The 26,045-nt window shown below is 36.8% G+C and overlaps 1 protein-coding gene across 1 annotated transcript in view; it reads right to left on the bottom strand.

Moving 5' to 3' along the window:
- Nucleotides 1-4,684: 4,684 nt before the first annotated feature.
- Nucleotides 4,685-26,045, bottom strand: part of LOC137643780 (uncharacterized) — a 30,927-nt gene continuing 9,566 nt past the window's right edge. The window contains exons 3-8 of the mRNA XM_068376469.1: nucleotides 11,026-11,195; nucleotides 10,194-10,265; nucleotides 9,653-9,824; nucleotides 9,279-9,442; nucleotides 8,753-8,856; nucleotides 4,685-4,786 (exon numbers count right to left, since the gene is read on the bottom strand). Coding sequence (XP_068232570.1) covers nucleotides 4,685-4,786; nucleotides 8,753-8,856; nucleotides 9,279-9,442; nucleotides 9,653-9,824; nucleotides 10,194-10,265; nucleotides 11,026-11,195 — 784 coding nt within the window. The remainder of the gene's footprint in view (nucleotides 4,787-8,752; nucleotides 8,857-9,278; nucleotides 9,443-9,652; nucleotides 9,825-10,193; nucleotides 10,266-11,025; nucleotides 11,196-26,045) is intronic.

The raw sequence follows: 26,045 nt of genomic DNA, 5'->3' as shown, positions 1-26,045 counted from the left end.
ATTATTTCTTTATTAGTGAGACAAGTTATTGGTTCTTCAACGTACGTTACGGTTACATTTGTCGTCTCCTTTTTATCCAAAACTGACTTTAAGGTATTAGAAGACTTATAGAATTTCCCTTTGATATACACGCCGTGCTTGGCAGGAGCTAAGATAATGTTTTGATTTCCCATAGATGGGTATCCTATAATTACAGCTGGATACATATTAATGTTTTTTACAACAACAAATGTATCGGCAAACGTGCGATTACCGACTCTGAACTGAATATGAGTTATGCCTATGACGTTTAATTCATTATTTCCTATACCTGAAAGTCTAATTCCTGATTTTTCAATCGGAAAGTTCGAAAACAACAAATGATGCGTCTTCAAATCCATAATATTACGTGGACTACCAGAGTCAAAAAATAACGTAAAGGATTTGTGTTCTAAATTTACAGCATATAAGGTTGGCCGTAACTCATTTTGGCTTATTATTGTATGAATTCGTTGCAAATCTACGGGAGCATGCACTGTTTTACTTAATTCGGCCGTGTGTTTCATAGGAAAATCTATTGTCTCACAATTATCTGATAAAACATTAAATTGATTATTCAATACTATTGATGTTGACATGAATGACCTTGACCCAACATCACTCTCTTCCCCTCTAGAGTTAACTATGTGGTATTTGCTTTGCTCTGCACATTCTGAAAATTAGACTGACTTTGCGAGGTCTGGTTTGACGGCCCAGGCTCAGCGATATTTGAAGAAGTGTTTGTTTGTTTCGGACTCTGAACTGCATTGACATTTTGTTGTTTCTTCTTATTGTTAAAATGAGGATTTTTCTTTTTATTTCCATATAGAACTGACTGTGGAATTGACTGTGTATTTCTAGGATATTGTTGTGTCTTACGCTCGTAACATTGACTATAAGAATGTGATGCTGTGTTGTGAACTGAGCAAAATTTCGTTCTACAGTCTGCGCTTATGTGACCTTGACGTTTGCAGTTGTAACACGTCACTCCCGCTACTGGACTGTTAATTACGTTCACTGTTTGTGGTTTTGTTTCATTCTTAGCAAAAACTTGAGTTAACACGGGATCGAGATCTGGACACTTGGACATGTGTTTCTTTATCTGTTTATAGACATCCAATTCCGTACTTGCAGGCATTAACTTCTTATCAAAGCACCGCACTAAAGCTTCAGGCAACATAAGTGTCATGCAAGTTAAATACATTAATCGTAAAAAATCTTTCACGGAGATGTTATCGTTAGTAACCCAAGTGGAATTACCTAAAATGTCCTGATATTCGTTAAGCCTATCAGCTATGAGAGCTGCTCTCTCAATAACATTAAGCCGATTCATAGTGGCTTGATTAAGTGTATTTCGTAACGTTAACACTACATCCAAGGCTTCCTCACCCCCATAGATCGCGCGTAACCTAACTTTGAAATCATCCCAAGTAACTGCTTCCTGAAATGAAACACCTCATAAATACGCACTCGCATCCCCCTTAGAAAAATCCATAAAACTTTTAGCTTCTTGTAATTGTACAAAAGGATCTACGATTTGTTTGGCATTTAAATGGGCATCAACGGATGAAATCCATGACTCCACATTTTGTGGCAAGAACCCGTTGACCCGACCTTGAAAAGGAAGGATAGCTGACCTGGCATTTACAAGCGTCACAATTGGAGGAGGATTAGCCTGGCCTACACCACTTGACCCCTTTCAATTCTATCAAAATATCTATATGAGTACAGACGCCCACTGCGTAAACGCATATATATAATAAAATTCCCCCAACAATGTTACTAATCCCAAAACATTTCCCCCAAGAGTTTCTGAAAGAAAAAGGAATTAGCACAAAGAAAGAAAAATTCTAAATGAGAATTCGGAGTTTCTTATAACAAAGTTTAGGAATTCACTCACCCCAGTAATAATCGACTAACGACTTGTGATAACTACACTTCACTGCCCAAACTGAAATGAATACAAAATATCTGTACTTAGCTTATATATGAAGTCGACACGTCCTCTCTCTCTCTCTCTCTCTCTTGATGTTTTGTTAGCGATGTCTCGTTCTAGTTTCTTGTTGAATGTAGTTCTTCCTGGATATGTCTTGCAATTGTTGAACGCCAGTCCTTGGGTTTCCTAGGATGTTGATTGAAGATTCAGGTTGTATACTAACATATGTTGATGTTAGCTTTTCCGTTGGACTTAGTCAAAATTGTAGATTCTTGTAGATAATGTTGATTTCTTGAAGATCTTTCTCAGGTTTTACAGCTTTTATTTTGAAGTCTTGAAGATATTTCTCTGGTTTTACAGCTATTATTTTGACGTCTTGAAGATATTTCTCTAATTCTTAGAGTTTAACCGCTGTCTTAGAGTTTAATCGCTGTCTTAGAGTTTAATCGCTGTCTTAGCGTTTAATCGCTGCCAACATTTATTGGCGTGCTACTGTATTAAGCACACATTTGAGTATGAGTTGTTTTCAGATGTATTTAAATGGATTAACTGAATACATCTTAATAGTTTTTTAAGTTTTATTCTATAAAACAACAGAGTTAAACATCTCCAACACTGGAGGAAGCTGTGTTGGTCCAGATGACCAATTCTGGTGAAGTTTAGATATGAACTGAATAAATTATCGATATCACAGATATCGTATGCTTGGTTTAATTTAGCCACGTGACGGAATCGGAAGACACCTGCATCCGGTGACGTCACAAACTTTCACACGAGGAGACAATGTGTTGACGTTAAGAAAGAATGTCAATTTGCCGAGGTTTGCATTATACGTCCTGTTTACAATTTGAATGACTACAGCAAATCCCAGGGTTAGCTCTTCCAACCAACATGACATATTACGTCATTTGTTTTAAACATGTAATATTAACTATTCTAATCATTACATTTGTATATATTCATATATATACATACTGTATATATATATATATATATATATATATATATATATATATATATATATATATATATATATATATATATATATATGTATATAAATATATAAATATACATATATATAAATATATACATATATGTATATAAATATATATATATATATATATATATATATATATATATATATATATATATATATATATATATGTGGGTGTGTATATATACATACGTACATATATATATATATGTATATATATATATATATATATATATATATATATATATATACATACATAAATATATATATACATATATATATACATACATAAATATATATATATATATATATATATATATATATATATATATATATATATATATATATATAGATAGATAGATAGGTAGATAGATAAATAGATAGATACATACATACATTTGTATATATATATATATATATATATATATATATATATATATATATATATATCTATATATATTCATAAACAAATGCATCTGTTTCTAGTCACTGCAAGACAAAGGCCTCACACATGCTTTAGGCATGTATGGGGTTTGGCAATTTTCATTATCACACAGGGCACTACTTGGGATTTGGTGGTGTTGGGAGTCTTTGGTCTGATCGCTCACCATCCTGACTTCACTAGCTGCTTACATCTTCGGAGATAGGAAGGCTCAGGCTTCTAACACACAAATGAGTGTGCTATGAAAAGATGCCAGATACTCCCATGCGAAACAAATGGCGCCATCTCTTGAGCGAGCAACCAAACATTCAGAGCGGTAATGCTTACGGGTATATAGGATGGAATTCGATTGTAAATTTTGTGACATATTTGTTCATAATTTGCATTACTATGTCAGTATCTTTTACTCACATAATCATGATATTCTTAAATTTTAGGTAACTAAATTGCAAATCATGTTTCTCAGTCTATTTTTCAGAAATTCAATAGCCATATCTCTTATGATTTAGTTAATTTTTTTTTTGCAAATCTAAGTATTGTACAGTATATTACAACCATTTTTAAATGTTCTATACAATACCACATACGAATAAATTAAAACATACTGTATATCTGATTTGTTGAACTTAGCCACAAATGCTTATGTGTAGGCATACATTTAATTACAGTTTGTATGCCACTGTAAGATGGAGAGATATTAGGTGTATAAAAACACAATTGTATTTAATTTTTTATTGAAATGGAAAAGCATTAGGCACTCCTGTATAGTTTAGTATTATAAACTAATAAATATATAAATGTACAATCAAAAGGAACAAAATAACACAAAATTGTATCACACGCAAAAATAATCAAAAGGGGGTTGGAAATAGAAATTAGAAAGCATACAAGCCAACACAAAATGCAAGACAAATCACATGAAGATGAACTTTGATAAATTATATATGAATAAAAATATTGCTCAAATAAAAATTGTAGACTAAAAAAAAAAACATACCAGCAAACCAAAATTGCATCATGAAATACATGCAAATAAACAAATATAATAATAAATATGAGAGAACATAATACTAAAAAAAGGTTTCCTTCAAGAATTAGATACATAGAGCAAACATAAGCAAAGCAAGTAAGCAAACATAGAAAGCACAGACAGTAAACACACATTCAATATACATGAAAATACAAATACAAACAAATACCTAAAATGTTAAGTCTTTCTTTAGGGAATAGAAAAAATAAGAAGACAAGGGACACTAGCAAAATATGTTGAAGCAGTATACTCCTGTAATGGTACTCAGGTGTGCAAACATGCTGAAATATTCATGCACTTATAAGTTAAAGCAAAGTTAAATATAATACATACCAATAATGTTCCTAACGCCAAATATGTCAGCTCCTGAGAAATATTTTATTTTAATAGCTTTATGACCAAAAAAAAAAAAAAAAAAAAAAAAAAAAACACTGCATAATGTATAAATGTACAAATAAAAGGAACAAAATGCACTAAATTGTATCACACAAAAATAATCAAAAAGGAGTTGGAAATAGAAATTAGAAAGCATACAAGCCAACCAAAAAATGCAAGACAAATCACATGCAAATCAAGTTTGATAAAATATAGATAAGAGAAAAATTTCTCACTAAATAATATTCCTCATATATATAAAATGGAGAGTTACTTGAGGAGGTGGATCAGTTTAAGTACTTGGGGTCTGTTGTTGCAGCAAATGGTGGAGTGGAAGCAGATGTACGTCAGAGAGTGAATGAAGGATGCAAGGTGTTGGGGGCAGTTAAGGGAGTAGTAAAAAATAGAGGGTTGGGCATGAATGTAAAGAGAGTTCTGTATGAGAAAGTGATTTTACCAACTGTGATGTATGGATCGGAGTTGTGGGGAATGAAAGTGACGGAGAGACAGAAATTGAATGTGTTTGAGATGAAGTGTCTGAGGAGTATGGCTGGTGTATCTCGAGTAGATAGGGTTAGGAACGAAGTGGTGAGGGTGAGAACGGGTGTAAGAAATGAGTTAGCGGCTAGAGTGGATATGAATGTGTTGAGGTGGTTTGGCCATGTTGAGAGAATGGAAAATGGCTGTCTGCTAAAGAAGGTGATGAATGCAAGAGTTGATGGGAGAAGTACAAGAGGAAGGCCAAGGTTTGGGTGGATGGATGGCGTGAAGAAAGCTCTGGGTGATAGGAGGATAGATGTGAGAGAGGCAAGAGAGCGTGCTAGAAATAGGAATGAATGGCGAGCGATTGTGACGCAGTTCCGGTAGGCCCTGCTGCTTCCTCCGGTGCCTTAGATGACCGCGGAGGTAGCAGCAGTAGGGGATTCAGCAATATGAAGCTTCATCTGTGGTGGAAAATGTGGTAGGTTGGGCTGTGGCACCCTAGCAGTACCAGCTGAACTCGGCTGAGTCCCTGGTTAGGCTGGAGGAACATAGAGAGTAGAGGTCCCCTTTTTTGTTTTTGTTTTGTTTCTTTGTTGATATCGGCTACCCCCCAAAATTGGGGGAAGTGCCTTTGGTATATGGATGGATATATATATATATATAAAAAAATACAAGGGAACCAAAATTGCATGATAAATTACATGCAAATAAACAAATATAATAATAAATATGAGAAAACATAATACTAAAAAAAGGTTTCCTTCAAGAATTAGATACATAGAGCAAACATAAGCAAAGCAAGTAAGCAAACATAGAAAGCACAGACAGTAAACACATATTCAATATACATGAAAATACAAATACAAACAAATGCCTAAAATGTTAAGTCTTTCTTTAGGGAATAGAAAAAATAAGAAGACAAGGGACACTAGCAAAATATGTTGAAGCAGTATACTCCTGTAGTGGTACTCAGGTGTGCAAACATGCTGAAATATTCATGCACTTATAAGTTAAAGCAAAGTTAAATATGATACATACAAATAATGTTCCTAACGCCAAATATGTCAGCTCCTGAGAAATATTTTATTTTAATAGCTTTATGACCAAAAATCAAAAAAAAAAATATACAAAAAACATTACATAAGTCTATTCTATGACCTGAACCTTAGTCAAAATATGTTAAATATGTGAAATCTTTGTTAGTTTTCTTTTTTTACGGGGACCTGAGTATTTACCACCACTATGTTTTCTTTTCCTTAATGATCTGTTGAGAAATTTAACGTAATAATATATACGCATTTTTAAAAATATGTCTATCACTTTATCTATAACACCATCACAAACGTTAAGGTTATCTATATTAATTTGTTTAATAACTTGAGTTAAATTATGTTTTACATTGTCTTTAAATACTAAATCTACAATATTACTTTGAAATGCAGATTCATAATCATTATTACTGTTAGTTATAATAGTACTTGGATACTATAGCCATCTTCTTTTTTCCCTATCTTTATTTCCCAAAAACAAGGTCAAATTACTTGAATCAAAATCCTCTCCATCTTCACAAATAAGCACTGATTTACATGCATCACACTTGTGATGTTTGATAAGTTTATGGCATACATATCCTGCTATGTGGGTTACTGCATTTTTCTCTATCAAATTGTGCCTATAATCAGATATATTGTCCTTAGGGGTCTCAATACTATTTTTTGGAGCATAGGGATCAAAATTACAAATAAAATCTTGAATAGATTTGGTCACTACTGGTTCTGTCTCAACATTGTCATCCTTGTTTGGATTGAAGCTTGAAACAAATTCCTGAATTGCTTTAAGGGATTCATCTTCGGGTTCATCAGCTATCAAATCTACTGGTGAATTATCAATTGGACCTTCTAAAAGATTTTCAAAAAATTCTTGGACCTGTTCCTCATCTGTTGCAGGGCAATCTAAATTAACAATATCTTTATTTTCAAAATCATTTTTATTAAGTTTAGTTTCTAAGTCACAGATCTTCAAATATTGCAGTATTGGGGTGTTATCATCTATGCAATTTCCTTTAACATTATTTTTCATGAGATTGTTACATAGAGCATTTTTTATTAAGGTTTTAATTTTAAATGAACTTGGAGTGTCATTATTTCCACCTGAACTTCGCAGTACACTAAAGAAATTTTCAAGACAATCTTGATTTATCCTATTAGTTAAAAGGAATTTAAAACCCCTATCCTTCATATGGTTCCATAACATTTTAAGGCTAGAGATGTTTAAAAGCCAACCATCTATACATGGAATATTACTTTTACTTCCAATAAAAGTAAAGCTTGACAGCATATCAGCCTTTTCAGATAAGAAATTGATATTATTATTACTATCACTAATTGCACATTTCCTCTCATTAAAATGAAATACACAGCTGCTGTTAAATACATCAAACAATTCATCAATATCATTTATAAATAATGCTGTATTTTCCGCTTCTTGCGGTAATGCCCCTAATGCTGCATGTGTAAATAAACCAGCTGCTACACTACGGCTAAACACCTGTGCTGCTAAATTCACTTTCATTTTATCAAAACCTGTGTTGAAGACATGTGATGCTGTAAGTTTTGGAGCTAACCGTAGCCACATCTGAGAATCTGCTTCAAGAAATTTCTCTATATATTTCCATGACACTTTTGGCCCACCAACTTGCATGTCATATTTCTTAAAATTGTTTCTAATACTTTTCAAAAGGTGTGGTGTATCATAAAAGAAATACACATTCTCCTCTTCGTGTGAGAAAAAAGGTTTTTCTATGGAAATATTAAGATTTTTAAACAACCTTCTATTATTTGGATCTTGGTCGCATACCAAAAATGTTGGGTATAAACATGCATTCTTTAATTTACCAATACAGTCAGTTACCATATACATTAAGGTATCACCTTTAATAGATTTTGTAAATAAAAAATACCCCAGTACTTGCTTCCATTTGGAAGCCAGGCCTTTTGCCATAAAGACCATGGCATACTGAGCAGGGTCTTGCCCTTGGCCATACTGGCCAAGATCTTCAAATCCCTCCACCACATCTTTACTTATGTTAAACTGTACATCAGATTTAAGGGATATAGCATCAAATATAATGCCACAGTATTTATCATTTTCATTCATTGATAAAGCTTTCTGTTTTAACAATTTAAAAACCGACTCATTCCAGCCAACATCAAAATCAATCTTGGATACCCAGTACCTCAGCATTCTCGTTGTTGGTAAAGTAAATATCTTGCTGATAAAGTTATAAGCTCTGGGGCTTTTGAAATAAAGTCCGAGAAACATTTTTGAGAAAGAGAATATCTCCTACCATATTTGGAGACGCCTGCTAATTTCATTTGTTTTAAAAAATTCCAGAGCGGTGCCACTTATATATTTGCTTGCATTTTTTATAATTGTAGATGGTAGGGTACATGTATCACATTTTTTTGGGCTTACCTTCATTTGTTCAAGTTTTTTGATAAGTCTACAAATCTGCATCCGTTGCTTCTTTATTAGTGCACACTGGTTTATCTTTTTCCTTTGCAAGCTGCTGGTAGACTCTGAAAAAAACATGAAAAGATGATAATCCAGTGCAAAAACAATTGGTATAAACATAAGAATGACTTAAATTATATATTTTCATATATATATATATATATATATATATATATATATATATATATATATATATATATATATATATATGTAGGTAGGTAAATATATATATATATATATATATATATATATATATATATATATATATGTATGTATGAATATATATATATATATATATATATATATATATATATATATATATATATATATATATATATATATATATATATATATATATATATACGGTATATATAAAATATTAAAAAATTATTTATTTCTTTCCTTAATTGTAATTCAGAACTGACCCTTTATTGGTGACAAATATTTTGTTGTGATCTCTGAAAAACAATTCATGGTAACATCTTACCATTTGATTTTAGGGTTGTGAACGCTGGTTCTCCTTCTTCATTTAACCCTAATTGTATGGTGTCATACTGCATTTCAGGCTCTTGTAAATAATTGTCATTTCCAGTGAGAATGCTGCAATCAACCTCACCACTAGTAGTAGTTGTAGTAGTAGCAGCAGTAGGATGAGGGGTAGCAGTAGTAGCAGCAGTAGGATGAGAGGTAGCAGTAGTAGCAGCAGTAGGAGGAGGGGTAGCAGTAGTAGCAGCAGTAAGATGAGAGGTAGCAGTAGTACCAGCAGTAGGAGGAGGGGTAGCAGTAGTAGCAGCAGTAGGAGGAGGGGTAGCAGTAGTAGCAGCAGTAGTAGGAGGAGGGGTAGCAGTAGTAGCAGCAGTAGGAGGGGTAGTAATAGTAGCAGTATTAGTACCATATGTAGGAATAGCAGTCTCAATAGTTGTAGTAGGACTAAAACTTGCATCAGCAAAACCAATATTATCCACATTGCTTGTTACTGTGGCATTACTGTACACTTCACTCCCAGTATCTTTTAGGTAATCAGCAGTAAATTCTGGAAATGCAAATTTGAAATGAAACAAATGCCCTATTATACTTTTACATTTGGCTGCTAAAATCATAATTTCATGCATAAATATATACACAAATACTACTAAACAAAATTTTCTTACCAATATCTGCCATAACATTTCCACTTATTTTAATATTTTCACAATCTTCTTTAGAATTCTCCTTGGTCAGTTGATAGATGAACCCTATAGCCATAATACAACTATTAGTCTAACACTTTTTCACTGAAGACAAAGTGAATATATATGTAGCATAATATAGCAAAATCTTAGAGGTCAATCTATACCTTCTATATGAATTCTAGTTAAGAAAAGCAAAACCGTAATATCTACCAAAAGCATAGGCCATTTACCATGTTTCAAGGATGATGTTTTTATCTCAGATGATCTATTCTCCAGAGCAGGAATGGTACCTACAAGATTAACTATATTTAGAATAATTGTGATGCACTTACCATTTCAGAAAAGCTAAACATATACAAACTGCACATAAAATACACACCATATTCAGGGTTGTGCAAATTATTATTCGGATAAGCCAGCAACCAGTTTGAGGTATAATTTGATTGGTGGTGGAAATCTATTGATGTATCTGAAAATATGTATTACAACAATAAGTGCATTATATAAAACATATGTATATGAATAAATACACAAAAATCATTTCACTAAATTATGTACTGCAGTTATATAAATTATCAGACATACATACAAAAATGAATAGATGTATCCAAAATTGCACATGGAAAAAAATATAAATAGGATGCAACAAAGAATGCTATGAAGGTAAATGAAAGGTGAAAATACTGGCAAGGGCTCTTTGTGTACTTTATTCTCCTATCAGATTAAAGTACGGCAAAAGTGCTTGCGACAATACTCACCTTTCATTTTCCTTTGTAGCATACACATGTGTAAAAAGGCATCTCAACTTTATATGACAAAATTAAATCAGCATTTTTCAATAACTCATTTGTCTTTGAAGGGTCAACATCTGATCTGGTGCAGCTATTAGAACCTGTAATGAGCAATAGATGCAGCCTTTTTATGTAGAAAAAAGTCTCACAGATAAAAATAAATCAGGTGATAATATTGTAATGACTAAACACACACACATATATATATATATATATATATATATATATATATATATATATATATATATATATATATATACATAACCCATACCTTTTACATGTTGATCTGGGCAGGCATTTTGGCAAAGTTTGTCCGAAGCTGGATGTTGGTAGTTTTTTGTGGAGAAATGCCTGCTGCACACGCGATAGCTCGAATTTAGCTGTAGTGAGGTTTTTTGCGTCAACTCCTGAATTTGAATGAGGTTCGTCCATATCAAGCATCTAGGTGAACATAAAATACCATATGTTATGCTATCCTATTTAACCATCATATATAAAAAAAAATTTTACTGTGCTATAATTTTGATTTATAGCATGTTGCAGAGAAAATAAAAATTTTTACTGTGCTATAATTTTGATTTATAGCATGTTGCAGAGAAAATCCAATCACTCGAACGTATCACTTTAAAATGTTATTTTTATAATAAAATAAATTTTTGAATATACTTACCCGGTGATTATATAAGCTGCAACTCTGTTGCTCGACAGAAAACTCTACGTTAAAAATCCGCCAGCGATCGCTATGCAGGTAGGGGGTGTACTTCAACAGCGCCATCTGTCGTGCAGGTACTCAGTACTCAATGTAAACAAAGAACTCAATTTTCTCCTCGGTCCACTGTGTCTCTATTGGGGAGGAAGGGAGGGTCCTTTAATATATAATCACCGGGTAAGTATATTCAAAAATTTATTTTATTATAAAAATAACATTTTTCAATATTTAACTTAGCCGGTGATTATATAAGCTGATTCACACCCAGGGGGGTGGGTAGAGACCAGCAATAAATGTTAACATTATTATGAGCTAAGGATTTTTTATTTCATTTTAGCAGTTATCAAAATAACAAACTTAAAATAAATAAGTACCTGGTAAGGAAGTCGACTTGAACAATTACTCTGCCTTTTTAAGTACGTCTTCCTTACGGAGCCTCGCGATCCTCTTAGGATGCTGAGCGACCCCTAGGAGCTGAAGTATCAAGGGTTGCAACCCATACAACAGGACCTCATCAAAACCTCTAATCTAGGCGCTTCTCAAGAAATGACTTTGACCACCCGCCAAATCAAGTAGGATGCGAAAGGCTTCTTAGCCTTCCGGACAACCCAAAAACAATAATAAAACATTTCAAGAGAAAGATTAAAAAGGTTATGGAATTAGGGAATTGTAGTGGTTGAGCCCTCACCCACTACTGCACTCGTTGCTACGAATGGTCCCAGAGTATAGCAGTTCTCGTAAAGAGACTGGACATTCTTAAGATAAAAAGACGCGAACACTGACTTGCTTTTCCAATAGGTTGCGTCGATTATACTTTGCAGAGATCTATTTTGTTAAAAGGCCACGGAAGTTGCAACAGCTCTAACTTCGTGTGTCCTTACCTTCAGCAAAGCTTGGTCTTCCTCATTCAGATGGGAATGAGCTTCTCGTATTAACAGTCTGATAAAATAGGATAAAGCATTCTTTGACATAGGCAAAGATGGTTTCTTAACTGAACGCCATAAAGCTTCAGACGCGCCTCGTAAAGGTTTAGTTCGTTTTAAATAGAACTTAAGAGCTCTTACAGGGCATAAGACTCTTTCTAGTTCATTTCCAACCATACGATAAGTTTGGAATATCGAACAATATTGGCCAAGGCCGAGAAGGCAGCTCGTTTTTGGCTAGAAAACCAAGTTGTAGAACATGTAGCCGTTTCGGATGAGAATCCGATGTTCTTGCTGAAGGCATGAATCTCACTGACTTTTTTAGCTGTGGCTAAGCATACCAGGAAAAGAGTCTTTAAGGTGAGATCTTTCAGGGAAGCTGATTGTAGTGGTTCGAACCTGTCTGACATAAGGAATCTTAGTACCACGTCTAAATTCCAACCAGGTGTAACCAAACGACGCTCCTTCGTGGTCTCAAAAGACTTAAGGAGGTCCTGTAGATCTTTATTGTTGGAAAGATCTAAGCCTCTGTGACGGAAGACTGATGCCAACATGCTTCTGTAACCCTTGATAGTGGGAGCTGAAAGAGATCGTTCTTTCCTCAGATATAAGAGGAAGTCAGCTATTTGAGTTACAGAGGTACTGGTCGAGGATACGGATACTGACTTGCACCAGTTTCGGAAGATTTCCCACTTCGATTGGTAGACTCTAAGGGTGGATGTTCTCCTTGCTCTAGCAATCGCTCTGGCTGCCTCCTTCGAAAAGCCTCTAGCTCTCGAGAGTCTTTCGATAGTCTGAAGGCAGTCAGACGAAGAGCGTGGAGGCCTTGGTGTACCTTCTTTACGTGTGGCTGACGTAGAAGGTCCACCCTTAGGGGAAGTGTTCTGGGAACGTCTACTAGCCATCGAAGTACCTCGGTGAACCATTCTCTCGCGGGCAGAGGGAAGCAACTAGCGTCAACCTTGTCCCTTCGTGAGAGGCGAACTTCTGCAGTACCTTGTTGACAATCTTGAACGGAGGGAATGCATATAGATCTAGATGTGACCAATCTAGGAGAAAGGCATCTATATGAACTGCTGCTGGGTCCGGGATTGGTGAGCAAAATATTGGGAGCCTCTTGGTCATCGAGGTTGCGAAGAGATCTATGGTTGGCTGGCCCCAGGTGGCCCAAAGTCTCTTGCATACATCCTTGTGGAGGGTCCATTCTGTTGGAATTATTTGTCCCTTCCGACTGAGACAATCTGCCATGACATTCAAGTTGCCTTGGATGAACCTCGTTACTAGTGATATGTCTAGACCTTTTGACCAGGTGAGGAGGTCCCTTGCGATCTCGTACAACGTCAGAGAGTAGGTCCCTCCTTGCTTGGAGATGTACGCCAAAGCCGTGGTGTTGTCCGAGTTCACCTCCACCACTTTGCCTTGAAGGAGAGACCTGAAGCTTTTCCAGGCCAGACGTACTGCCAGTAGCTCCTTGCAGTTGAAATGCATTGTCCTTTGACTCGAGTTCCATATTCCCGAGCATTCCCGACCGTCTAATGTCGCACCCCAGCCTACGTCCGATGCGTCCGAGAAGAGAACGTGGTTGGGAGTCTGAACAGTCAGGGGAAGACCCTCTCTTAGGTTGATATAGTCCTTTCACCAAGTCAGACAAGACTTTATCTTTTCGGAAACCGGGATCGAGACCGCTTCTAGCGTCTTGTCCTTTTTCCAGTGAAAAGCTAGATGGTATAGAAGAGGACGGAGGTGTAGTCTTCCTAGTGACACAAATTGATCCACGGATGACAGCGTCCCTACCAGACTCATCCACAGCCTGACTGAGCAGCGTTCCTTCTTCAGCATCTTCTGGATGGATAGCAGGGCTGGGGGCTGATCGTCTTGTTCAGCAACGTCCTCATCAGAGGGTTCCTCATCCGAAACTGATGAGGAAACGGCAACGAAGTGGGCAACGTCTGACTCGCTGAATCCGGTCGCACTGGTGGATGCGTGACGGAGCCGGACGCAATATCATGGAACTGCTGCACAGTCTGTGAACTGTCAACAACCATGGGTGCGCGAGGAAGCACAGCGTCAACCCGAAACTGTCTAGACCGTCTGGGTTGTGCAGTCAACACCCTACCGGGTTACTGAGGTTGACGCACTGCGTCACAACAAGTCACCTCTGCTGGTTGTTGAACGTCCTGAACGTCAACAACCACCTCCAAGCGTCGCTTAACGTCAACGTGCGGCTGGCAACCCACACTGGGTCGCATCGGTGGAGGAACCACCTCAACTGGCAGACGCGAGTAGGTTACCTCAGTGTCAACAGGGCGCACAACCGACCGGTTGGAAGGTTGTTGGCCAGAAGGTTCTTCTCCGCATTTAAGTCCTCTATCAAGGACGCAAGCTTGGACTGCATGTCTTGCAGCAAAGCCCATTTAGGGTCTACGGGAGCAGGTGTGGCAACAAACGGGGTTAGCGACTGAGGCGGAACCGTTTACCATCCCTGAAAGCCTTGTTATGCGTGACATAATAGTACAGCAAAACTTCAAAGGCTCGACAACAGCTGAGAAGTTGACCTGTAAACAACTTGGAGCGTCTCCTGGCTAGGCGCCAGGGAGAGTCTACCAGAATTGAGAAGTCTATCTGGGCAGAGGCATGAACTCCCAAGCCGAGAACTTCTCTCGTGTCATATCAGACTCTCGCTCTATAAACCAGTTTAAAGGAAGGGAAAGCAAAGGCTGTATCCCCCAAACTCCTCCTGGTGAAAAAACAGTCGCCTAGCCAACGTAACGCTCTCTAGGAGAGCGAGAGAGCACTAGCTTAAAAACAACGGCTTCGAAGTAGCTAGGCCTAGTGTAAGCTCTGACGTTTAGGCGAACGAGGAGCAGCAGTTACAAGATCCGGACGAAGATCCTTAAAAAAAATCATCATGATTTAATTAAAGTCCATAGGAGGCTAAGCAGCTTAAGGCTCCTCTCCATCTGACAGAGTCCTCAAGGGAATATCAGTAGGAGGGAGAACAGCAACTTCCTCATCTACAGGAACCTTGTCCGATAAAAGCTGAGTCTCTCACTGGTGCATGGGTAGCGGACCAGAACGCAACGTCATGTAACTGCTTGACAGTCTGTGAACTGTCAACAACTGAACTGTCAACCACAACAGGTGCGTGAGGATGTACAGCGTCCACTCGAGACTGCTTTGACTGCCTAGACTGAGCAGTCAAAACAACTCTAGAATGCGGAGGTTGACGCACAGCGTCAAAACAAGTCAACTCTGATTGTTAGTGAACGTCTAGAACATCAACAGGAGCATCAGCCAGTGGCCTAACGTCCAAATGCGGCTGAAAAACCACACGAGACCGCATCGAGTGTGGTTCTAAACAACCTGACTGACGTGACTAAGCTACGCCAACGTCAACAGTAAGCACAAAGGAACGTTAGGTTGGCTGAAAGCCAGGATATCGATGAGATAAACGGCTAGACTCAACGGACTAATCGGCAGAATAGTCTTCCATAAGGGAGGCAAGCATATACTGCATGTTTTGCCATACAACCCCTTAAGGATCAACGGAAATGGTTGTGGTAATAGACGAGGGTAACGTCTGTGACCGCAACACTTTGCCTACAAAAAAAGACTTTCGGAGTCTGTGTTACGCTTTTGTTAGGCGGCGAGCAGTTATCCGATGACTGCATAGGGTCAGAGCTGTCCTAATGGCTGTAACCAGGATGCTGGACCTGTCCTGAAAGGACTGACTTTCGCTTAAGGGCTTCGAAACCTTGTGACAGGTTTCTTATGCGAAAAGCCTACGGATGGCGAGGAGAAACAACGTCTCTCTCGTCTTATGGTAGGGGAGATCTTGGTAAGAAACACCCGATACCATAGAGGGAAAACGTCTGTTCGTTGGTCAAGGCCTCTCGAACCCATAAGTCTTTTGACATTACTTCTCGCCTGGGCTTGGGAGCTTGCAAGAGGTCCCGGACTAGGTGAACGACAGGCACGAACAGACGAACCCTCGGACGCAACACTGTAACACTTTGCGCCTCGGACGCAACACTGTAACACTTTGCGCATATCACTTTATCACTTCGATTTTCTGTTTTGCACTTATTTCTACCTGAAACACGCAATTCTACCCTTCATTAAAAGGTAGTAATTGCGAAATTAGTCGTATAATGCAAGCTCATAATACCAGCAAAAAACAGAAAACATATTTTAAGATAAAAAGAAAAATCAGTGGCTGGGAAAGAGACTAAACACTAGTTCATATAACTACGTTTTCAATCTCTCACCGCACATAGCCTGGGGACGAGAATAAAAACCTAAAAACGTTTTATCCTTCCTCCCCGTACAGAGACTAGGGACGAGAGTAACATGAGAACAACGTTACCCGCTTGAACGGAACGTTTTCTCTCCTCTCTCTCTCTCCGTCTCTATCTCTCTCTCTCTTTCTCTCTTGATTTCGCACCTAAGAGAAGAGTCCAATTATATCTCGTCAAAAAAACATGTTATTTGACTAAAGGAAAAAACTGAAAGGTTTTTCAAATAAAAAGTTCCTTTGAATTAGAATTTAAAACATTTAAGCTAAGAAAGAATGAACAAAACGTCAGAATCGATTTACTCTTACTGCAAAGTGAAACCGTGATACACTCTCTCTCTATCGTAACGATAGAGCGCATGTTGAACGTCCTGAACGTCAACAACTGCGTAGCATAAATAAACTAAACGTTAGTTCATCTTTGAAAACAGTACGAAGACTATCAAAGAAATTCTTTCATAAAATATTACATTTAAAAAGTTTTAAATCCTTTAAAAGCTAAAGACGATATAAAGGGCTCAATGTTGAATAACTTCGGTTTCCAAGTTAGGACCGCCTACTCTCAGGAAAGGTCTATATAAACAAAGCATTAAAATTTATTTTATATGTTTATAAAAAATGGAAAGTTAATCGAAGAGGCCTAATAAAGGCGGAGAGATATAAAATATATAGAGGAAAATCTATAACGTGATAAGAAAATTACTAAAAGCCTAAACACACTCCCGTCTAAGGGAAGGGTCGGCCATTTAAAAGTGAAAGAAAGTCCATACTCTCCTTGTCACCATAATTAAATCTATCCAAAACGAGTTCAAGTTTTGAGATGAAGATAAAACACCTGAATAGCGAAAGCTCAAAACTAGAATAGTGTACTTCACCAATAGTTGTGAAAACAAATCCAGTTAGCAACAGCGAATTAGTAGGTCTTGCCGGTAGCCCGACAGAGAGAAAATTGAGTTCTTTGTTTACATTGAGTACTGAGTACCTGCACGACAGATGGCGCTGTTGAAGGACACCCCCTACCTGCATAGCGATCGCTGGCGGATTTTTAACGTAGAGTTTTCTGTCGAGCAACAGAGTTGCAGCTTATATAATCACCGGCTAAGTTAAATATTGAAAAAGTTAGGTTAGGTTGGGTTAGGTTAGGTTAGGTTAGGTTAAGCAATGTAAAGTAACTTTTTGTGGGAAACACATTGACATTATTTAAAAAAAAAAAAAAAACCTATGGCTATTTTCGGAGCTACAGCCAAACGTATTTCCTTGGCTGTGGACTCTACTACTCGTTTAGACTTGGGTATTTATTTACAAGAGCACGCTCTCCATTTACTCCCAAATTATGCAGTCTTGCATAACATTCCTCTTCTTGTACAGTGATTAGAAGGTTTTATAAATACAGTAATGGGAAAGCAAAAAATGGCAAGATATGTTGAGCAAGGGGGAAGGGGTTATAAAAAAAAAACTTGTCTTGGTTTCCTTACTAAACGACCAGGAACTGACATCGTCAACATAATCAACCTAACAGAATTCGTGATGCCAGCGTGCATAAATAGAAGTTTGTGATGCTAGCGTACATTTGATATATATTTAGAATATATACTAAATTAAAAATGGAGTAATTTCTCAAAACTGTCCATGAAATATACAATCCACAAATAGTGACACTTTTGAGTAATCACTCCATTTTTAATTTAGTATATATTTTTAATAAATAGTATATCAAATATACGCTGGCATCACGAACTTCTGTTTAGTTGACTATGTCGGTTCCAGATCGTTTAATGAACAAACCAAGCTAGTATTTTTTAATAACCCCTTCCCCCCTTGCTCAACATATCTTCCCATTTTTTGCTTTCCCAGCATTTAAAGAACCTTCTAATTACTGTACAAGAAGAGGAAAGCTGCAGGACTGCATAATTTTGAAGTAAATGAAGAGCGTGCTCTTGTAAACAAATACAAGGGTTTCTGCTGTTTATATCTATTTTCGATAGGGCTTCTACATAAATTTGGAAGCTGCTTTTCCACTTTTTGGGATGGATTACCCTCACCATTACTCAATAGGTCTAACCTCTGGACATCTATCGGCATGTTTGATGTGATACTAATCAGTTTCGGTTAGGCTAGGAATTTGAAAGTTTGGTATTATTACAGTTTCAACCATTATGGGAATCTATTATATTAATATTTTTCCCGAGTAAAGCAAGTCTTTTGTTGTATTTCTGTATATTATTATCTGTCGCAAATGCCTAGTTCTTTATATATCGACAATCAAACTCACGCTACTCATGTCTTCCTCCCAGATTTTTTCCAAGTCTGTTGTTATTGTGGACTGTGTCTTGTTTTTGCTCAAATGAGTCCTGTAACCACTATAATCCGCAGACAAACTAGTCCACTATGAAGTCTTACACGTTTGGCCAATCACAGCGCCTATCCACTATGACGTCTTACAGGTTTGGCCAATCACAGAGACGGTGACAGTGCGACAATACATTATCTTACCCAGGCATTTCATTTCGTTCTTGGACATGGAGGCCATAGCAAGCACGTCATCTCATGTTGCACAAGAAGTTGAAATTCCATCTTCTTGTCCTGACTCTTTCCTAACTTACAATGAATTTGTTGTAACTTATTCGGTGAATATTGAAATACTAGTGGATTTGTCCCAGAGACTATTTAATTTTACAAAATAAAAATTGTCCTGCATGTCAAGGAACGGCTTCACGTTTTCCTCAAAGCAGCAGCACATCTTTATGAACCAACAGTTTAAGGTAAGCTTCATTAATTTATAGAGTATATTATAATGGTGATAGTATAACAATGTATACAGCAGTACCATCACTTTGGAATTGATTTGATGGATATGTTAGGTAGTGGCCGTAAAGGGGGGGGGGGGGGGGGGCGCAGGGGCTAGGCCTAGGTTGGGGTACAGGGCCCTAGGTTAGGTGGTTGTATTAGGTTCAGTAGTCCCCCGAAAATCACTGTGGCCTTAAGGGGGGGTTGCAGAGGGACAGAGCCCCCCTCCCCCCCCCCCCGGTAGGCCTAGGTAGGGGTACAGGGCGCCTAGGCTAGGTTAAATGGCTTTATTAGGTTCGGTAGTGACCTGAAAATCACTGTGGCCTTAAGGGGGGGGGGTCGCAGGGGGCCGGAGGCGCCCCCCCCCCCCCCACCCCCACGGTAGGGCTAGGTAGGGGTATAGGGGAGGGGTGGTGGAAAGATATGTATTCATTTATTGCAAATATCATTTGACGCCCCCCCCCCCACCCAAAACCCCGGTTCCCACCTGGTGTCCCCCATAATTGTTGGGATGAAGTAGGGTCTTTCTGGATTACAACACATGAAACAAAATCAATAAAAACACGGTTACAAACACTGATTTTTCTGGAAAAAACTTGTTGTTTTAACTCCAATTATAGTAAATCTGTAAATCTAATGATTTGCTGTCAAAATAAACGTTAAATCCGTGGGGACTACACAATTTCTGATGCAACAAATATATTTTTATTCCAGTTTCCGCATAATGGTTTAAACTGTAAATTTACCGAAAGTTTTTTCTAACTTTGTGGGCTATACTTTCATTGACATACCTTGAACAATTTTACTCTCTAAACCAACAATTTTTACTCTCTTAACACTCTTGAATTGGCACAGCACTGCTTGATTGCTGGCTTGAGGGTGATGAAGTCATAGTTACTCACTAAACTTTAAACAAACAAAAAATGAAAAACAAAAGAGATTTAGGTAAATGTGTAGGAGAGCTCCGCGAAAGATCTTGAAGAATTTAAACACCTACAATTCACTATTATATCATATAGAACGCTTATATAATAGTCAGTATATGAGCAGCTTCTATTTAACGAAGATATTTGTGTGTATAGTTATGTTTCACTTGGATTTTTTCTAAGTGTTTGTTTTTGTTTACTGTGTGATGTCTTGGCTAAAATGAGCTGTTTCACCGCCTTACTGCGTATGGCAGACTAGTTCTCAATGCTATTCTAACCAATAACAGGTGTTTTCTTGACGTCACACTGTTTGAAAACCAATCATGGCGGTTTTTACAAATCTAGCCAATGCTGACACTTATTACTTCACTTATCCCTGCTATTTTTCCACCAGTTACCACAGTTTACGTGAAGTTCCGCGGAGGAATATTTTTGCACGTCTCGGATCTCCCTTCAAACTGAAAAGCTCATTTTGCCGTGAAGTATGGAGCAATTAGCAGGACCTTCATCCCGTTCCGACTGTGTCACTTGTGACAATTGCTTTATTTCTTATGGGGATTTTTGTGTACATTATTCAGGGAAAGTTGATTTGCTAATTGCATTTGCTCAACGTCATGGTTTGATTTTGGCAGAGAAAAAGTGCCCTAATTGTGAAAATGTGTGCCGTATAGATTACAACAAATTAGCATTCCGGTGTGATCGTAGTGTGGTTACTCGTGGGAAAAGGAAGAGGAGGTGCAATTTTTTCGTGTCTTGTTTCAAAGGTAGGCTACATGGTTTGGAAACGCAAAGTTAGATATCGAGACTAATTGGAAGTTTGTGTTCCTTTTTTTGCAAAAGGCGTTTTCATTTGAATTTGTTTTGTTTGAACTGAAACTCAATGTGGCCTTAAGGGGGGGTCGCAGGGGGGGCCACCCCCCCCCCCCCCGGTAGGCCTAGGTAGGGGTACAGGGCCCCATAGGCTAGGTTAGGTGGGTGTCTTAGGTTCGGTGGTTCCCTGAAAATTACTGTGGCCTTAAGGGGGGGTTGCAGGGGGGGCGGAGCCCCCCCGGTACGCCTAGGTAGGGGTACATGGCCCCCAGGGTAGGGTAGGTAGTTGTATTAGGTTCGGTAGTGCCCCGAAAAATCACTTTTCTCCTCCTCCCCCCACCGAAAAACCCCGCTTCCCACTGGGGTCCCCCATAATTGTAGTAGTAGGTTTATGCTTACATTTTCTGTGTAAGAGTTAGGTGGTTGTAGGAGGATTATCTCACAGTTTCAAGGTAACTGTAGCTCTAATTTACTGTTTTCTTTCGTTTTCTACTTTTAGAAACTTTTAAATCGAGCGCGGAGGTCTCCTACACAATTACCGAGATTTACTGTGGATGCCTTGCCTTAATCTTACATCCAATATCAGTGGGGCTTACTCATTAGCAGCACATACTGCATGTTTTATACTGTTTGTACTCACCGTTCTTTGTCATTAGGGAACCTGTGAAATACCAAATGAGGATCGGTTTCTTTTTGTTTGTGGCACACAATACACTTGTGTGACTTCTTTACTGCCGGCGCCATGCTTTCGTTTGAGTCAACTTTCAAATTCTGAATATAAACAAACAGACGACAAACGATGTATACCTGCAACGCCATCTAAAATCGGAGCAACCAACTATTGTGTTCACTTTGGAGTAGCCAGCTAGCATATTAACATTCTATTTTGAGCCTTCCTATCTTCCTTCAGTATATAGTCTTTGGGTTTTTTAGGTGAATCATTATTAAATGCTGTTCAAATCTTTTGGAATTTCTTCAGCATATATTTTTTTACCGTTGTTACAGCTAACTTTTCATAAGTTATCAATGTTTCTCCTAATAAAAATAAAGTACCGATATAATCAAGTGAGAAATTACCCAGCTATCTGTCCACATGCTGGTGAAGGTTTATGGGTGACAGATAATGTTTTTCAACTCTAATGTTATTTTCAAGTCCTTTTTTTTTTACTCACCTAGCAAGCTGACTACAGACCTTGTGGGATTCAAGAGGAAGACATAATCTGTTACCGTATTTAAAGGCCGCTAATGAATGGCAGAGGGGAGGGACAGGGATAGTGCCATGGTTAGTAGGACAATGCCCTAGAGACTGACGAAAAACATACTGTTTATTATCAATGCCCAAGCATCCTCTCCATGGAGGTCCAGGCAATGGCTACTGATGACTCAGCAGATAGACCTATAGGCACCTACAAACCCTTCCTCAGTTTACAAGGATGGTGAGGTTGTAGACACTACCTCACCATCGAGCTTGAGTGAGACTCGAACCCCAGTCCGGCATATCGACAGGCTGGGGTCTTTCCAGTATGCCACCATAACCTTTATTGAGTAAACATTTGAAGTATGCCCCTTCTTACGTTTGACCTGAAGGCAACTGTACATAAAAAAAGAAACCTATACTTATGTGACAAATGATGCAGACAGCGTTAATAAGGCATAACTATTGCAAACCTACATTCGTCCTATAATAAAGAAAAAAATAGATAGAATATCAGATATATATTATCTGTATCCACAACATATACAATAATTGGTAATGAAATTAATAAATGTTCTTTACGAATTATGACATTTCTTTTTAACCCGGATGAAAAACAATAAAAAAAAGATAAATGAATAAGCCTTGAAAGTTCACTGACATCTATGATAAAGGAAAAACGCAACAAATACACAAAAGATGAAAAGAATAGTAAATGAGACATTGTTTTGGTTTCTGGAATCGAAGAATATTTCATGAGTTCACCTCTCACACTACGCCATGAAAAAATTGAAAAAGAGTATATTAAATGCAAGAAATAGAAGATAATCGGTTTCTGTAATTGAGAAATATTGCCTGATTTCACCTTTCATACGATGAAAAAAAATAGCAAAAGAATATTATATAATAAGAAAAAAAATTGCAAACGAATATATTGAAAGCAGGAAATAGAAGATAATCGGTTTCCGTAATTGAAACATATTGCCTGATTTCACCTTTCATACGATGAAAAAAAATAGCAAAAGAATTTATAATAAGAAAAAAAATTGCAAACGAATATATTGAAAGCAAGAAATAGAAGATATTCGGTTTCTGTAATTAAAAAATATTGCCTGATTTCACCTTTCATACAATGAAAAAAATAGTAAAAGAATATATAATAAGAAAAAAAAATGCAAACGAATATATTTAAAGCAGGAAATAGAAGATAATCGGTTTCTGTAATTGAAAAATCCGCCAGCAGACTGACAGCTGACAAATGACTATCATTCCCTTCAATAACAGAGACTTGGGCTCAGGGTTCATGGAGGAATATGCATAATGGCTGACGTCTGTCATTCTGGCGTTGAATTGCATGACGAAACTGACCTTTATTGGTCTCAGACTTGGTTCTCTCCCTTTGTTGTTGAAATCTTAAAGCTGATTTGTCAAATGATTAAAGGAACGTGTCAAATAATAATGCTATATGGAATATATTTATTTAATTGCATGACCAACCTGACCTAATTGGTATCAGACTTGGTCCTCTCACTTTGTTGGTTAAAATCTTAAAACTGATAAGTCAAATAATTAAATGAACATGTCAAATAATAATAACATAAGAACTAAATTTATTGAGTTGCATGACCAACCTGACCTTATTGTGTATCTTATTTAGTTGGTTAAAACTCTTAAAGCGGATTTGTCAAATAAATAAAGGAACGTGTCAAATGATAAAACTGTCTGGAATAACTTTATTTAATTGTAAGGCCTACCTGATCTTATTGTTTACATTACTTTGATGATTGAAAATATTAAAGTTGATCTGTCAAATAGATAAAGGAACGTGTCGAATAATAATACCGTATAGAATAGATTTATCTAATTGCATGACCAACCTGACCTCATTGTGTACCTTACTTTGTAGGTTAAAAATCTTAAAGCTGATTTGTCAAATGATGAAAGGAACGTGTCAAATAGTAAAACTCTGGAATAACTATTTAATTGCATGACCGACCTGACATTGTTTATCTTACATTGCTAGTTGAAAATCTTAAAGCTGATTTGTTGAACGATTAAAGGAACGCGTCAAATAATAATACTATAAGGAATAAATTTATTCAATTGCATGACCAACCTGACCTTATTTCGTATAATACTTTGTTGGTAAAATATTAAAGATGATTTATCAAATAAATAATTAAACGCAAGAAATGTTAAATTGTTTGGAGTAAATAAATTATTTGTATTATAGAGTTTTAGAAAATTATGGAGAGTTGGAGTGCTATTTTCTATATATGGAATTTCAAACATACTTTTCATATTTTGAGTTGCATATTTTTGGTGACTTCATTCAAGAAATTATTGATAAATGTCATATTACTTTCATGACAAGGGAACTCACCAAAATGGAATTTCACAGTTAATGAAAAGCCAAGTTCAAATTCCTACGGCTTTCATTTCCAGGAATCTGAGTGGAAATACTAAATTCTTTACTTTAAAAAGGTCAGTATAAATGAAAACCACATTTTCTTATCACCAAATTACCTGATATTGAAGAAAATGACCATTGTCCACCAATAAAGTGGAATTATTTATCATGTATCTTATTTCCTTTGCCGTCTAAAATAATTTTTATAATCGAAAAGTAGGATTAAAACCAAATTAAAACCATTATCTGTTTTTCCCTGTAGGAGCCCTTGGACTTAAGGCATCATGTTTTTCCAACTAGGGCTGTAGCTTAGCCAATAATAATAATAATAATAATAATAATAATAATAATACCTTGGCATCAATTTATTACAGATAGTCTTCTTGGGCCTTGATACGGCTATACTGTATATTGAAGTAATCACATGGCCAATTCTTGGTTCTCAACCGGGCAATCATATCAGGTATTTTCCTCTATAAACAAAACGCATATGCCATCTATTGGCATCTTTTGAAAGTATTTATCATTCCGAAAAATGGTGGGGGAGGAACGGTGGTAGACAATTTCAACATTAGTGTTTATCGTGTCATCAATACTGTACTTGAATTATAATACGTGCAATACTGTTTAATTTGTTATAATGTTCTATTGTAAGAATATGTTAGATCTATTTTAATGAGTATCAATAATATATAAGTAACCTTGACTTTTATTTTCCCCTACACCGAAAATGAACTCGCCCATCATAGACGACACAAGTACCCAAATTACCATAAAAGACGATGAAATATACTTTAATCAACATGTGAGAGCCATTCTAATTGCATATAACACTAAATCTATGTGTTAGAGCTGCTAAAGGTACTAGGTGCATGATACTTACAGTGATCAAGCATCTTGTGATGCTGAATAAATCGGTAGCCCTGAAAGCTCAATGGCCACTTTGTGTAAACAACGATATCTTTGTATTCCAGCCAAATACTAAAATGAAACAAGAGTTAGGATAATGCTCATTCTTCAACAAAACATTAAGCGAAACAATTATAATAAATTGACAAGTTCAATCAAATGCTTGAGGTACCGTTTATAGTATATCCGTGAAATTATTTGTTTACCTTAAAGGAATAAAAACAGTTTTGATATATTACGCAGTATTCTAATGAAGCGAAGATGAAATGAGATATAATTTTCATGCATCACCAAAAATGTTTTATCATAATATCAACATTTCCAGATA

Source organism: Palaemon carinicauda, chromosome 7, assembly GCF_036898095.1.
Source record: "Palaemon carinicauda isolate YSFRI2023 chromosome 7, ASM3689809v2, whole genome shotgun sequence".
Classification (NCBI taxonomy): Eukaryota; Metazoa; Arthropoda; class Malacostraca; order Decapoda; family Palaemonidae; genus Palaemon; species Palaemon carinicauda.
The sequence above is the reverse complement of the archived record's forward strand: the minus strand, read 5'-3'. Positions and strand labels throughout refer to the sequence as shown.